This window comes from Gambusia affinis, linkage group LG11, assembly GCF_019740435.1.
Source record: "Gambusia affinis linkage group LG11, SWU_Gaff_1.0, whole genome shotgun sequence".
NCBI lineage: Eukaryota > Metazoa > Chordata > Actinopteri > Cyprinodontiformes > Poeciliidae > Gambusia > Gambusia affinis.
Genome location: NC_057878.1, coordinates 18,678,193 through 18,694,930, shown reverse-complemented (window position 1 = coordinate 18,694,930; position 16,738 = coordinate 18,678,193). Strand labels below are relative to the sequence as shown.

General features: G+C 40.9%; 1 protein-coding gene across 2 annotated transcripts in view; it reads left to right on the top strand.

Moving 5' to 3' along the window:
• Positions 1–16,738, top strand: part of ranbp2 (RAN binding protein 2) — a 32,640-nt gene that overhangs the window by 4,147 nt on the left and 11,755 nt on the right. For both annotated transcript variants that reach the window (XM_044130778.1, XM_044130777.1), the window contains exons 4-20: positions 192–344; positions 454–684; positions 1,437–1,579; positions 2,292–2,487; positions 3,112–3,252; positions 4,262–4,421; positions 4,508–4,689; positions 6,149–6,345; positions 6,971–7,094; positions 7,182–7,343; positions 7,741–7,878; positions 9,166–9,297; positions 9,408–9,629; positions 10,320–10,403; positions 10,593–10,734; positions 11,712–11,806; positions 11,895–16,365. In XM_044130778.1, the coding sequence (XP_043986713.1) occupies positions 192–344; positions 454–684; positions 1,437–1,579; positions 2,292–2,487; positions 3,112–3,252; positions 4,262–4,421; positions 4,508–4,689; positions 6,149–6,345; positions 6,971–7,094; positions 7,182–7,343; positions 7,741–7,878; positions 9,166–9,297; positions 9,408–9,629; positions 10,320–10,403; positions 10,593–10,734; positions 11,712–11,806; positions 11,895–16,365 (6,973 nt within the window). The remainder of the gene's footprint in view (positions 1–191; positions 345–453; positions 685–1,436; positions 1,580–2,291; positions 2,488–3,111; positions 3,253–4,261; positions 4,422–4,507; positions 4,690–6,148; positions 6,346–6,970; positions 7,095–7,181; positions 7,344–7,740; positions 7,879–9,165; positions 9,298–9,407; positions 9,630–10,319; positions 10,404–10,592; positions 10,735–11,711; positions 11,807–11,894; positions 16,366–16,738) is intronic.

Sequence of the window (16,738 nt, the reverse complement as noted above, 5' to 3'; positions counted from 1 at the left end):
TTTGTGTCGTTATTGCGCCCCCTACTGCACATGCGTGACACTTTGCAGTTCACACAAGAGATCACCTACAAGTTGCATATATTTGGAAATGTGAACGACCACGGCAAAAAAAAATCTGATTTCACGAAAAAATCTGAATTGAGTATTGAGGCCTGCAGTGTGAAGGTAGCCTAACGTCTGTTTCCATGCAGCGTTCGGTGGACTTGAACCCGGTGCAGAGAGACCTGGTGCTGAAAGTTGCCGAGCTGTTTGTTGGTAAGGGAGACTGCGACAGCAGAGCCGAGTTCTGGGTGGAAAAAGCTGCAAAACTCATGCCTGGAAACCCAGAAGTCTTCAACTTAAAGGTCAGAGCTGCTTTCACCCAGTGAAACGTCTCCATAGCCCTTCAGCTGTGCAAGTACTCGTCCAGCATCAACGACTGCCTTGTTCTCACGTCTGTCTGTGTCCGTTCAGGAGCGCCTGTTGAGCCGTCAAGGCCAGCAGGGCTGGAACCAGCTGTTCGACCTCCTCCAGGCCGAGCTGGCAGCCCGGCCGGCCGACGCTCTGGTGAATGTAAAGTTGGTTCAGCTGTTTTGCCAGGATGGCCGGCTGGACGAGGCCGTCAAACATTGTCTGGCTACTGAGAAAAAGGGCTTGCTGCGCAACAGTCTGGACTGGTACAACGTGCAGCTGAACACGTTACAGGTCAGGACTTGACTCTCTTTTTTTTTTCTTCTTCTTTTTATTGTCGAACATCAATAATTTTCATTTTCTGTTGTATTTTTGGATTGTTTAATAACCTGAAGCTGTTGCAACTTACAAAACAAAAGAAGAGGGCTTAAATAGGGTCTATATTTATATTTTGCACATTTTTGTCATTTTGAGTCTCAGCTACTTGTAAAAACTCTTTTAAAAAAAAGGAAAAAGCAGCTGTTTTTGGTGTCTGAAGAATTTGCCATTTCAAAAACCTCCTGAATGCTACATCACGAATGAGCAGGCGCTGCTGTCACCTAGCAACCCCAGCCCGTCACCTAGCAACCCAAGCGGCGCTCCAGCACATTTGCTTTGGTCAGCTGTTTTTTCAGCTGTCTGTGCTGTACAATGGCTGCTGGAAAAGACAAATGTTCTCTTGTTGACCAGCCATGCAGAAGCTAATTGCTGCATTCTTGTTGGTTATGCAGGAGGCCCTATTAATTTTTTTCAAGGATGTTCAGCTGTATAATTTTGCCTCTTTTGCAGCCATTTTCACATGCAAGTGTAAACTTTGAGTTGAGGGCGTGGCCAGCAGATTGTTTTTGAATCTAAAGTGACAGAAGCCCTACACCAGCTCTTTATACAACTGATGCGAAAAAGAAATGCAACGAACCTGTTTTGTATCGCACATAGATCTACCCAAACCTGCTCAGGGAACCATAATATGTCACCTTTAAATATAAATGTGTTCTTTTTTCTTTCAGGAGTATCTGGCTCAGCCCAGCATTTCAAATAATGAGAAGATGTGTCGACGTCTCCAAAGAGAAGTGCTGCTGGCGCACTGCAGCCTGCTGCGAATCAGACTGTCTGAGAGCGGCGTGCAGCCAAGCGTCGACGCATTCAGAAGGTCGGTCAGGCCCAGTGGTTCACATTGTCTCAGAAGTTGTTATGTACAATAATATTGTTGTTTTTAGACCAAATTTGAGTAATATGATGGTAATGGCATGATAAAAGATCCATAACCTTTAACTTCTGTTGAACATTTGACATTAGAAATGGAAACATTTTAAATATCCAAAATAAGGAAACAAAACAAACCAAAAAGTGTCTGCAAACAAAATTTCACTTAAAAAATAGAAAGGGGGGCTAATTGAGACCAAAGAACCAGATTAAAGCCTTTTGTATTCTAGTGTTTAATAGAAAGGGACAACAATAATGCAAATGAAAATTATTTACCTGATAAATGTAATTTATTTTTTGCTTATTGCAACAGGCATTTCTTTTTCAATTCTAATGAAACCATTTATACTGAAACTAAATAAAAGTCAGATAACATAAAAAGCCGAAACGTTTGTGGTTCTAATGTGAGAAAATGAGGAAGTTGAAGGGATGTGATACATTTTAACAAGGCTTGGTTCGTCGAGCTTTTCTAAATTATTTTGTTGTGTCATAGTTATTGTTGTTTGGCTCCAAATTATTTCATAGAACATGAGACAAATATTATGTGATTATGTAATAAATATGTTTCAGAGTTGAGACAACTGTCTATGGATGGTGCTATTTAATAAAGTTAAAACTAGTATTAGTACTTACAATAACTTTAACTGATTTCTTTTCAGTTTTGACCAAGCTATGCAGGCGCTGAGCGGCTTCGCCGCGCGCTTTGCCGATGAACTCTTTGAGGTGTTTGTGGAGATGAGGGCTCACCTGTACCTGCATGCCGCTACGCTGCTCCTGAAAATGGCTCAGGACCGGCAGCACACCTGGAGAGCCGTCATCGACCTGGCCGCGCTCTGCTACCTGCTGGCATACCAGGTACCCAAGTGTCGCTCCGGTACAGACCCAAAACCTGAAGATGACCTCTGTAAACCATTTACAGTTTCATTTAGATTAGATTTTAGCACTAGAAGAGGAGCCAGGTGTAACTACGTGCATAAAAAGGAAACTATCTAAAATATTACCCAAATGTAGCTATTTAAGAAAAAAAATCACATTATTCACATTTTTGTACTTTTGTTTGTGTCTTTACTGCTTCTACAAACAACCTACCGTATTTTTCGGACTATAAGGCGCTACTTTATTCCCATGCTGCTTGTAGTCCGGTGCCGCTTTTCTGTGGATTTTTCTTCAGCCAAATAAGAAAGTTCTGATTTTCATTTAATTGATGCTTAAAATAGAAAAATAGACCGAATCATTAGTAAAATGGTGAAATTGAACCTATGTTTACCTAAATTCTGCTTATGATCCACATATAAAATTATAATAGTCAATTTTTCTTCATATCTACTCAAATTTACTGTATTTTACAGAAACTTACAATATTTTGGCATCATATATTTTAATAAAAAAGCTTTTAGACAGGCTTTATTCTTAATTCTTGGTGTCTTACGTGGCAAGAAAACATTTTCCTTACATTTTCTTCTCCTTGTTTTGCACCAGGCTCCCAGACCAAAGACTAACGTGACCAAAAGGGACCAGGCGGCGCCGGAGCTGCTGGAGCTGCTGGCCAGTGACAGGCAGAGTCAGGCGGGGCACATGCTGTTCAACCTGAGCGCCGACACCTTCACTTTGATAAGAGAGGTTGGCTTATTTCTGTCCTGATTTATTGTAAAATCCAAATGTATGTGGAAAGAAGTTTTAATTTCACAGAATTTTACTCCTGATATTAAGACAACAGTGTGAAAGCATTTTGTTTGTGAATTATTGTTTTTGATTATTAACATTTCCAGAAACAATGTGAAAGAAAATAAGTTGCACAGTTTTGCAATAAAGTCCGATCTAACATTTGATTAAAAACGTCATTTCCAGTTCAGAAAAGGTATAAAAAGAATTTTTTTTCTCGCCGTCAGAAGTTAAATCAGATTGAATTTTTCTTGTTTTAGGCTAGCTAGAGTTATCAAAATTATTTCTATTTGATAAATTCTACAAAAATCTGCAAGAACTGTTTAAATTTACTTTTTAAAATATCAAATATCTTTTATTCCTATCGCCTCAATGACTTGTACATAGCTCCCACAAGTCTGAACCAGAAATGATCCGCTCCATTGATCCGCCATCTTGGTAGGCAAACACTAAAGTATAGACGAGCCAACAAAAATAAAGTATATTGACACTCTGGACCAATTTGGATGATCAATAAATCAATAAAAAAAAAACCTGCTGTCAGAATCGCCCGTATGAGACAGAGAATGTGGCTTGTTGTTGTCATAGCAACAGCCACGGACCCCTACTAAGATGGCTGTCAGCTACAAAGTTCCTAAATGTGACGTCACCAGAGAGAAATATATTGATCTGTGAGATTGAAATACTTGTTAGCTTATAAATTGGTTTTTTTATTATTTTGTTAAATTTGTGTTTTGTTCTCTGACCAGTCAGAGACATTTCAAAACAAAAAATTTTGTTATAGTTTAGTTTACTTTGTCCCTGCTATAGAATGTAGAATACTTACAGAAAACGTATTAATAACAGTAATAAATGATCTTGTATAATAGTGAATTAAACTGGTTTTATCTCCAAAGGCTGGTGCTGGAAACGCTGTTGAATGTCGCCATGTGCGCCCCCTGGTGGTAGTAACTGTGTTTGTGTGCAGGTGGTGGAGGCGTTTGGGAACCGTAGCGGTCAGGAGTCTCTATTCGAGCTCCTCTGGGGTCCGCAGGCTTCCTCTGCGTCCTCGTTTATCGCCAACGACGACATTCACTCGCTCAGCTCTCTGGGTCCAGAGCTCTCCAAACTGGTCAAGTGGGACTCAGGTACAAACCTTTAAAATCTGCCTCCAGGATCAAAGCATCCAGACGAAGTTGTCTTCCTGTAGAGTGATAACTTTTTGTTTTCTCAGGCTCCATCTTGCTGCACGGCGGGGAGCTGCAGCATCTGAGCTGGCTGGGGCTGCAGTGGACGATGCTGGACCAGAGGCCGCCCATGCGCGACTGGCTGCAGCAGCTGTTTCCCAGGCTGACGCTGGAAACGTCCAAGCTGGACACCAACGCGCCGGAGTCGATCTGCCTGCTGGACCTAGAGGTGAGAGCCGATCAGATCTAAATCAGATTGATTATTGATTGAGCAATAAGTGAAGTGGGAGGAAGATCACAGATCTAGAGTTTGTTCAGACTTTGCAAAAAGAGTTCAAGCTCAGTCAGATTGATCTGTGAACGTCAATTTTTCAGTTTTGTCACAGACTTAAAATTGAGATGCCGGTCTGGACTTTGACTAGGCCAAACACTGCAACCATGTGGCTCTGTGGACCTTCCACAATGTCTGCTATTAACTGTGGCAAAATGTAATGAAGAATAATTATATGACAAATTGGCCTGTCACATTAGACATTTTTGTCATTTATTTATTTCAAACAGGTTTTTAAAAACAAGAAAACATGCACAAAATAATTACTAATAACTACTAATTAGCTGTTTGAAAAAGAGTAGAACGAAGTAAACGCTTATTTAATCCTACTTAACTCATTTAATAACACATAACTTAGCGACTAAATATCAGAAATTTGCAGTTAAAATCATGTTTTAATATTCATATGCCTGTAATTACACTGTGCCAAATAACCAGCAAATGAATTATATTATATAAACAAAATGATTAAAAATGGACTCATAAAAAATCTACAAAGAATCAGAATAAAAACTAACTTCAATTTACACTATAAATTCTTCATAATCTGTGTTTTATAACAATAAATATTAGGCCTGTCACAATAGCAAATTTTGCTGAGTGATTAATTGTCTCAAAAACTATTGCGATAGACGATAATATTGTTTGAAGACCTTTGTACACTGATTTAATGGAAATGACATAATAATGCATGAGATTTCCTGCCAAAACTAGAGACACTTTATTTTCAAAAGAACATTTAACACTGGAACTGATAAACAAAATAAACAAAATAACCAAAAACAAAAATAAAATGGATTCTCAGTCTCCATTAACAAAAAAAATGTACTTGAATAAAAACACCAAAGTGTAAATAAATACTGGTTTCAACCAAAAGAGTGCAGATTATGAAGTATGTATATTAGATTGCCCTTCAGTAATCATTAGATTTAAATAGAGAAGATGGAACATCGACTACCTGATGCAATAGTTCACACTATCAATCAATCAATCAAATTTTATTTGTATAGCACATTTCAGCAGCAAGGCATTTCAAAATGCTTTACATATTGTTTTTAATGTCCAATGAAAAAAACTTGATCAATTTATTAAAAAAGATGACAGAAAAACCCAATGAATTAGTTTTTACACTTCATAGAATCTCTAGAATAAGAATAGACAAACTATTATCCATTATTGATTAATCATTACAGAATATGTGACTTACACTGTGGTAGTATAGTAAACAACAACCCTTCAGTTAATATTTCCATCTCCAATCAGTGAACATTGTAACAGAAAATCAAAATATATAAAGTCAGTGAAGTCACTGGGAACTGTGTGTTAAACATCTCTGTCCTCCGTTTGCTCCATTCAGGTGTTTTTATGCGGCGTGGTTTTCTGCAGCCACTGTCAGCTTCAGGAGACGGCGAAGATCAGCCGCAGCCTGAGTCCGCGGCAGCAGCAGCTCTTCGAGCCTCGCTGCCTTCCTCTTCCTCTCCTCCGCCTCCTCGCCACGCAGCGACAGAGGGAGTGGTGGGACGCCGTCTACAACCTCATCCACAAACGAGCCCTGTGAGTGTCGGCTCTAGTGTCTCTTATATGAAAGTAGGCTGACAGGAAAGGGGGAAGACATGCGGTAAATGTTGACGGGTCCGGGAATCGAACCCGTGACAGCCGTGTCAAGGCCTCCAAATGTGGGTCGCGCTATCCCCTACGCCACCAAGTACATTAAATGTACTTTTTTATTGTAGTTTTGAGACATTCTTTTAGTAAAATTGTGTTTTTATTATGCTTTTATTTTCATAGAGTGTGCTAATACTCCTACAGACAAAATGATTGAATTTGTCATTTTTATTTCAGGAAGAAAAACGAGAAAAAATTTTGATTAAACTCAGATTTGGTTTGGAAAAAAAAATATATTTTTAAGCCATATTTTCTAGCCCTATTTTGCTCTTAAAACATAACAAAAAATAAATATTTTTAAAGTTAGCAGATGGCTCAACTCGTTTTTGTTTTTAATTGGCTAAATATTATATTTGTCAGCTGTTTTAAAGATAAACTTTCTTTCCAAAGACGTGCATCAGTGCTAAAATACCATTTTAAAACCCAGTTCTTTCCAGTGCTTGGAAGAGATTTTTCTTTAATTTACAGGAAACAGTATTCAGAGAGCTCAGTTTTAATATGTGCCTCCTTGCAGTCCTGGTACGTCGGCCAAACTGCGGATGGTTGTGCAACACGGCCTGAACACACTGAGGGCCGGAGAGAAACACGGGCTTCAGCCGGCGCTGATGATCCACTGGGCTCAGAGTCTGAGCCAGACGGTACATTCAGATCAAACCCTTTCAGGTTGAGTTTATTGGACATCTCAACATGCTTTCTTAATGCTTTCTCAAATGCAACTAATGCAGGGCGATGGAATGAACTCGTATTACGACCAGAAGGAGTACGTCGGCCGCAGCGTCCACTACTGGCAGGTCGTGACTTCACTGCTGGAGAAAATAAAAATCCGACGAAGCATACCAGAACCGCTGAACCCTCTCTTCATGCACTTCGCCTCTAAGGACATTCAGGTCGTCACTAAACTCAGAATTTTACTTTTAACCTTTTATGAAATAAGTTTCAAATCTTCGCCTGGGTATTTTTGCATATTTTAGTTGTACAAAGTTCTTTAAGTGTCCTGTGAGTAAATATCTTTCAATATGTAGCAGTTTAGAAAGTCACCATCTATTAAAGGTGTTTCATCAGAGTAAACCGAAGTAAAACATGCTCCCTTCTAGGCGGGAGTGAAATTACCGTAATAACCTGAAATTGGCTGGAAAGCGCAAAGTATAGCCGAGTTACGGTACTGCAAAGTTGGCTTGTAAAAATGTGTTGTTGACGACAGCTTTTGTTCGATAAGGGTTAACCAGGAAATGCTTCAAACGTTAACTCTTATTGCTGATGTTGGGTGTGTTTTGATGTTCACAGATTTCCGCTGTGAAAGGTTTTGAAGACGAAGCGAAAATCGCGTTCGCCGTTCTTCTGGACATCGAAGGCAGAACTGAGGAGGCGATCGCGACACTAGAAAGCATCAACAACATGTCGTCCATCTGGCATTTAGCACAGGTAAACCACTGGGATCAATTCTTAACCTTTAATCAAAAATACATGCGATCCCATCCTGTAGAGTTTAGTTTCTGCAAACTTTTGCTTCCAGTCAGTCGATAATCAATTCTATTTATTTTCCTGGTTGTATTGATAATCGCCTCTTTCTGTGTGATTTTAATGACTGGGTTTCGCTCCAGATCGCTTTCAGAGTCGAGGTTCTGACACCTGATAATTTTCCGTCTGGCAGCAGAGACACAGCAATGATCTGCTGTTGGAAACATCAACAGTGTCTCTTTTCATATTCAGTGTTTCCTCTACTTTTCGACATGATGTGATTATCCATTGAAATGTTCAGTAATGAATAACTCTTACCTGCTGTTTTTGAGTTTGGAATAATAAAACAAAGCCGGTTCTGGAGGGAGGAAACCATAAAAGGATTATATCTCAGTTTATAAGTTTATTTTTTTATTAGCAGAGGCTTTTATTATGAAAGTCTACCTTACTGGTAAAGAGGCTCCTTCACAGATTGGACCAAAACCTTAAATATCAGTCTGAAAAATTGATATTTGAAGATGGAAAATGTTAAGAAACCCTCTTAAAATGTTTGTTTGATGGAGTATTATTATTTTTATTACTTACAGATTATATAAACCAGTTTTTATTACACTTTACTGGGATGAGAAAAATTGTACTCCAGTAAAAATAATGCTACAAAAACATATTTTTTCCTCGTGGCGACGCTTGAGGCCTTAGTTCGATTCCGGACCCGACGAATTCTATTTATTTTCCGCATGTCTTCCCCCCTCTCCGTCCCCCTTTCCTGTCAGCCTACTGTGAAAAAAGGGACACTAGAGCCCACAAAAAGGACCCCCTGGTGGGAAAAAAAGAAAAAAAAAAAACATATTTTTTCCTCAAATAAAAGTGAAAAAGTATTTGGAAAAAGTCTATCCAAGTATTGAGTAACTATTAAAAGCATCAGTCATTTAATAATTAAAAATTACATTATCATGGACCACGTTATAAAGTTGTGTGAAGGTTTTTATAATTTTTGAGGACCAAAAAGAAAATTGACAAAATTGGGAAAATGTAATAATTTCCCCAAATCAATTTATGTGAATATAAAACTTATGAAACTTCAATAAAAACAAGTCTGTGACTGTGTTGGTTAAGATTTATTCAGTGAAGTTAGTAAAGTTAGTAATTAAACAAAGTAAAGTTCACTAAAGTAAGTGTAACTGAGTAAATGTAGTTAGTTACTACCCAACTCTGGTTATGAACAACTTTTATTTTTATTACTTTTTGCAGATTTATCAGCGGCTGGCAGAGGAGGCCAGCAATGGCGTGGAGGAGACCCAGGACAGGTGTTTAACTTTCCTGAGGAAGTTCAGGAGCTACTTGTCAAAAATCTACAACGCCAATGCAGACGACATCGAAAGGGTCGGTTGCAAGTTTGAGCCATGAAATTTCCACATTTGGATTTTGATAAATGTATCCTTGTTATTTTTACTCCTGTGTCTGAGTCTCGTTGCTAACGTGTTGCTCTGCAGCTTCCCGTGTCCATGGAGGAAGTGGTGGACCTCCTGAACGACGTAAATCAGCAGCTTGGCGAAACTCAGGAGGACATGGAAGAGGAGCAGGAAATGAACCTTCAGCGAGGACCGATTCACTCCAGCCCGGCTCGTCTCACAGAAACCAGCGCCACCATTTCGCACATCAAGTTTGCTTCTCCATCTCCGAGCAAAAGCATCGTTTCTCCTTCCAAAAGACTGGTGAGTCCGTGGATCACACATTTTGATTCAGGCTCTTCAAATCCTTAAAAATTATGATTGTGTGTCGTCAAGGTTTGGAAACGTCTTGATATCCAGGCTGCACAGTTTTGTAATTAAGTTAAATCTTATTTATAAACTTTTATATTTAGTCTGAAGTTAAATCAGACTAAACTTTTCTTGTTTTGTTAAGTTAGAATCACCAAAATTATTTCAATTTACTAAATCCGGTAGAATTTAGTGAGAATATTTTTTTGGTGACTTTCTTTGTATATTGAGTTAAAACATTTAATTTGAGCAGAAAGGCAGTTTATCTTAACAAAATTAGTTTGGATTGTTTCAGTGTAATGAATATTTATTAGTCCTAATGGCTTGAAGAATTATTGAGTGTTTTTCTTTTTTATACTTTAAACAAAGTTATTGAAATGAGGGTTTTTTTATTAGTGTTTTGTTTTTGTATAAAGTGTGTGTGAGAGACTCTAGCTTAAAATTTAGTTGTATTACCTCGTTGGTAATTAAAATGGTTTTCTTAACTTCATTTGTTTTGCTTTTGTCTCCAAAGTGTAGTGCTGGAAAAGTTTGAACACTTTGAAAAGTGCTTGAATTTTACTTTTGGAAATTAACAAGCCTTGTTGTTTGTGTAAATAAAATTCTTTTAGTTTATTACGTTCTTGTTATTGTGTTTTTGTTCAGATTTCACCAAAGACTCCGCCTCACTGGGTTGAAGACCAGAAAAGTCTCCTTGAGATGTTATGTCAGCAAGTAGAAGCCCTCAAGGTAATTATCTAAACTTTTTCAACTACATCCACTCCAGAGTGGGACAACATAAACATAAAGATGATTTTAATGACAGATTATTCACTAGATTTTTTTGCAGATATGTCTTCACAACTGCAAATAGATTTATTTAGAGTTTAAAACTCTACACCAATGATTTCCATCACTGCGTTTACCTTTTTCCCCTAGAATGAGGTTCATGATCTCAAACACAACGCATCAGTGAACTCCGGCTCGCCTCACCATAAGATGTATGGAGACACCTACAGAGCCGAGAGCTTGCAGGAGCCGTTCAACCCGGTCCAGTCCTACCACGGAGCCCCACTAACAGGTGAGTGGTCCACCCAGCTCCACACTGCTTTCAGAAAGTATTCAGTCCTGGAACCGCTTCACATTTCGTCACATTCTAACCACAAAATGGTTAAAGGCAAATTATATATGCAAGATCCACACAGTTATCTCTTATTGAAATACAAACCAACAAACTGTCTTAATAAACAATCTAATTAATAAACATAGATGATCTGTGTGAACAAAACCCAGATAAACGGCAGATCAAGAGTAAAGTTGTGTTTAAATGAGAACTTTTTGCATAAATGCAAATTAATGCATTGGTGGTTAATTAATGCAACACACCATCATCGTGGGGTTGCATGGTGGTGACAGTATCATGCTAAGAAGTAGGAAAGTGACCCTTAACAGAATGGAAATATAAAAAAATATACCTGGAAGATTAGCCAAGAATCCTCTTACTAATGAACAATAAACAATGCAATTTAGGGGAAAATTTTTTATTTTTCAGTTGCAACTTTTCACAAAAAAAAAGGGAATGTGCAATTCAACACCAATCAAGAAGGAGGAAAAAGGTTTCTTCTGGGTTTCTGTGTATGGAAGCCCATTTCTGCCATAAAAGAATAAATAAAAACCCAACAGGGAGTCTCAATTTCAAGTTTTAATGTCATAAGTTTGAGATTCTTGAGTTCTAATTTTGATTTTCAAAGTAATAATTGAGATATAAAATAATCATTTTGCATCTGAAAATCCTAATTTCTTCTTTCAAAGTCATATTTATGAGATATAAAGTCGTAATTACAAGATACTGGAACAAACCTCAGATAGACGGCACACCTTTCTGTCTCGTAATCATGACTTTAAAACTTGACATTTCACCTTTTAGTCTCATAATTGTAACTTTCAAATTTGAAATTATGATGTCATTTTGTGCTTTTATTCTGGTACTGTACATCATTGGGGTTTTTTTTTAAAAGCATATTTTCATCAGTTTATTAAACTGTTTCTCTCTTTTAGTTGCCACCACAGGCCCTCCTGTTTATTACAACCAGTCTCCTGCCTACAGCTCCCAGTATTTACTGCGGACAGCAGCAAATGTAACCCCCACCAAGGTGATTATCATCATTTAACATCCATTTTATAGAAATAAACTTCTCCCAACTGTTGAGTGATTATCATTTTTTCAATCTTTTCACACAGGGCCCAGTGTATGGGGTGAACCGCATGCCCCCACAGCAGCATATGTATGCCTACCAGCCGCCCACACACACGCCTCCGCTGCAGACCGCCTCATCCTGCATCTACCCTCCGCAGGAACAAGTCTTCGGTTCCCCTCTTCGGTTTGAATCTCAAGCCACAGGCCTTCTCTCTCCATACAGTGAGGAATATTTTGGCCAGAACGTCGCCCAGCAGACTACTAACCCCACTCTGCCTGAGCCTGGCTACTTCACCAAGCCCTCTGTCGCCCCCGTTCAACCACCAAAGGGCGTCGAAGGGAAGTCTGTGGACTTTGGGAAGCTTTCCTTCAGCCAGCAGGCTGCAGCTGAAGTACCCAGAGTGCCGAATTTCGGCACAGGAGTAGTTGGCCCAGCTACAACTTCACCTGCTTTTAAATTCAATTGTTTTCCAAAATCCTCTGAGAGAGAATTAAATTTCTGTTCTCCCCAAACCAAGCAAAGTGAAAGTTTGCTCGGCCTCCTCACTTCAGATCTCCCCCCAAAACCAGACTCGTTTCCAGAGAAGCCACCGGCCCAAGAGCAGCCCCCAGGACACCAGAGCATCTTCACCTTCGGGAATAAAAACATAAGCAGCTTCTCGTTTGCAGATTCCATTTCAAACGCATCAGCTGGAGGTCTCTTTGGGAAGCCTGAGCAGCCGTTTAAGTTTCGTGAAGGAATGGCGTTTGGCATCGGCAAGACATCAGAGCTGGAGAAGACCGCAGAAAGTGACGAGAGCACACATGTTGAGGAGGACGAAGACGGTCCTCACTTTGAACCGATCGTCCCTCTTCCTGATAAGGTGGATGTGAAAACAGGTGAAGAAGAAGAGGAGGAGATGTTCTGCAATAGGGCAAAGCTGTACCGATTCGACACGGAGACAAAAGAATGGAAAGAACGAGGAATCGGAAATATTAAAATCCTGAAACACAACACTAAAGGGAAGGTCCGCCTCCTGATGAGAAGAGAGCAGGTCCTTAAGATCTGTGCAAATCACTACATCACTGCAGACATGCTACTGAGACCTAACGCCGGCTCGGACAAATCCTGGGTGTGGAACGCCATTGACTATGCGGATGAAGAGCCTAAACCTGAACAGCTGGCGATTCGCTTCAAAACTGTGGATGAGGCGGCTCTTTTCAAAGCCAAATTTGAGGAAGCCCAAAAGGTGACGAGCAAATCCCCAGAAAAGCAAAAACAGCAAGAGAAGAAAGAGGAAACGTCCAAAGACTTGGGTTTACTGGCGTCTCGGTTCGCTCTTAAAGAAGGCGAGTGGGAGTGCGCTGTATGTGATGTACGAAATAAAGCAACAGCTGGGCAGTGTGCAGCATGCAGCACTCCCAATCCACAGTCTTCATCTAAACCAGAACTTCAGGTAACTACTGAAGCCAAATCCAGCCCGTTTAGCTTCAAGTTTGGTACCGATTCATCAAAGCCTAGTGGTTCAACCTCTACATTTACAGGATTTGGTGCTTTTGGAACTTCAGTACCCTCCTCTTTTGCATTCGGGATGAGCTCCTCAAAACCTACCGACAAACCGGCTGGTCCATTTGGTTTCAGCTTTGGTTCACAAATTCCCACAAAGCCGGAGCAGTGGCACTGTGGCAAGTGTTCTGCAAAGAATGAAGCATCAACAGACAGTTGTGCTTCTTGTAAAACTCCTAAAACTACAGTCAAAACAGCCGAGATAGCACAAATTGCTCCAGCACCAGAAGTTCCTGCTACACAGTCTTCTGTATCTGCAGTTGATGCTGGATTTGCTGCACGCTTCAGCAAAAAGCCAGGACAGTGGGACTGTGATGTTTGTGAAGTGAGAAATGAAGCCTCTGCAGACAAATGTGTTTCCTGTCAAACTCCAAACCCAGCAGCTTCAAAATCCTCCACTGTGGCACCAGCAGCACCAGCTGCACCTGCAGGATCAGGGTTTGCGGCAATTTTTGCCATGAAAGACGGACAGTGGGACTGCAACATCTGTTTGGTCAGAAATGAAGGGTCAGCAGCTCAGTGTGTTTCCTGCCAGTCTCCAAATCCAAATCCTTCTTTAGAGGCCATGTTCGGCAAGAAGGAAGGGGAATGGGACTGTGACGCTTGTCTCGTGAGAAATAAAGCCTCCTCCAATGAATGTGTGGCATGTAAAACCTCAAACCCTAATGCTAAAAACACAATCACATCTGCTGCTTCTGCCTCGTCTTTCAGTTTCAACATTGGAACCACAAGTTCATCCAACCAGCCTGCTGGACCTGCATTTACTTTTGGGAGCAGTGGTGCTTTTCAGTTTGGACAAAATAAAGACAAAGCTTCAACATCTGCATTCAAGTTTGAAGCTCCTCAGGCTGCGCCAGCCACCACAGCCTCCTCTGGATTCTCTTTTTCAATGCCCATTCCAGCTGGTGGCTTCAAGTTTGGCGTTCAAGACTCTGCAACAGATTCGGCCTCATCTAATAATCAAACTTCAACAGTGTCTGCTTCCAGTATCCTCAAAAACATGGCTGACAAACACAAGGAGGAAGAAAATGTGGCTACGCCTTCCATAGACCAAACGGAAAAAGATGAAAATCCTTTAATTGCTGGAAAAGCCGATGCGTTTAGTTTTGCAGACTTGGCCAAGTCCTCCGAAGGAACCTTTCAGTTTGGCCATAAAGATCCCAACTTCAAAGGTTTCTGTGGAGCAGGGGCGCAGATATTCGCATCGCCACAGACGACCCCTATCAAGGCAGAGGCCTCAAACGAACTGGAAGACGACGGCATGTATAAAACGGAAGAACACGACGACATCCAGTTTGAACCAGTGGTCCAGATGCCTGACAAAGTGGACCTAGTGACTGGTGAGGAAGATGAGCAGGTCCTCTACTCCCAGCGTGTCAAACTCTTCCGATTCGACTCCGGCACTAGTCAGTGGAAGGAACGTGGTGTAGGAACCCTGAAGTTCCTTAAAAATAACACAAATGGCCGGCTGAGAGTGCTAATGAGAAGGGATCAAGTTCTGAAGGTTTGTGCCAACCACTGGATCACCACCACCATGAACCTTAAGCCACTGGCTGGCTCAGACAAAGCCTGGATATGGATGGCCAACGACTTCTCTGATGGAGATGCTAAACTCGAACAGCTGGCAGCCAAATTTAAAACCACGGAGCTAGCAGAGGAGTTCAAAGAGAAGTTTGAGGAATGTCAGAGACTTCTTTTGGATATCCCTCTGCAGACGCCCCATAAGCTGATGGACACTGGTCGAACGGCTCACCTCATCAAGAAAGCAGAGGAGATGAAGTCTGGTTTAAAAGACTTAAAATCGTTTTTGACGGACGAGAAGACAAAAATCCAAGACGAAGAAGTGCAGGGAGACGCTACTGCCGCAAGCGAACTTTCCAGTTTAGGGATCAGGCCTCATGGGGAAACAACAGGCCCTACCTTGGAGTGGGATAACTACGACCTACGGGAAGAAGCTTTGGATGACACTGCTGACTCATCAGTCTACACCACCCCCATTTCGAGCAGCCCCCTGAGGAAGAACCTCTTCCGCTTTGGAGAATCCACAAGTGGGTTCAGCTTCAGTTTCCAACCCGGCATCAGCCCATCCAAGTCTCCTGCAAAGCTCAACCTGAGCAGAGCATCAGTGGGTACCGACGAGGAGCAGGATACAACTCAGGACGAAGAGCGAGACGGACAGTACTTTGAACCTGTCGTACCTTTGCCTGACTTGGTTGAGATTTCTACTGGAGAGGAAAATGAGCTGGTGGTCTTCAGCCACAGAGCCAAACTGTACCGCTATGACAAAGAGGTGAAACAGTGGAAGGAGAGGGGCATTGGAGACCTCAAGATCCTGCAAAGTTATGAGACCAAACGTGTGAGGTTAATAATGAGGAGAGATCAGGTGCTCAAGCTCTGTGCCAACCACTGGATCTCTACCGCCATGAGGCTGGAGCCCATGAAGGGCGCAGAAAAGGCCTGGGTCTGGAGTGCCTTGGACTTTGCCGAAGAAGGAGAGGGCAAAGTTGAGCAGCTGGCTGTGAGGTTTAAGATGCAAGAGACTGCAAATACATTCAAACAGGTCTTTGAAGAGGCCAAGGCGGCGCAGGAAAAATCCGAACTCATGACTCCTGTGATGCCAAGACTCTCAGCACCATCAGAAAGTGGATTGGCAGCAACATCTGAAAGCACAACTACATCTCTTTGTGGACAAGCAGCTATTGCTGTTCTGGAAGAAACAACACGGGAACGTACAGCAACTTCTCCGGCCGCCAGGTCAACTGAAGCTGGATGTCAGAGTCCTGTTAACCCCCTGAAGACCGTGGTGTCTCCACCAAAGTTTGTGTTCGGCTCTGATTCTGTTCAGAAGATTTTTGGCTCTCCTAAATCAGAGTCCCAAGCATCTGCATCTGTGTCGGGTTTGACGGCCAGAGATGGTGGAAGCTCAGCCAAGCCTACTATTCCTGCGCCAGCATTCAAAATGCATACAGGTAAAAAAAAAAAAAGTTTTTATTTTAATGTCCCTTTTGCTTCTCATTGGTTGGTCCAAGTTGACACTTGATCCATCATCAAAGTCTGTTCACAGTTCTCATAAGATTCGGTTCACTTTTTTCTGTCAGTGCTGCTTTTTAAAATGTGATAAGACAAGTGTTATGTTTTAGATATATTAATCAGTGGCGGCTGGTTGTGGAGGAGAAAAAAAAATCTAAAAATTGAAAATGATCTATAAACATGTTTAAAATTTGTATTACCCTGCGTTCCTTAATAGTGTTTACCTAAATGTAATCAATATTTCCACTAACTGGAAACGTTGATTACATTCAACGATGAATTTTAGTGAATTTATAGTGAATTTTCCCCAAC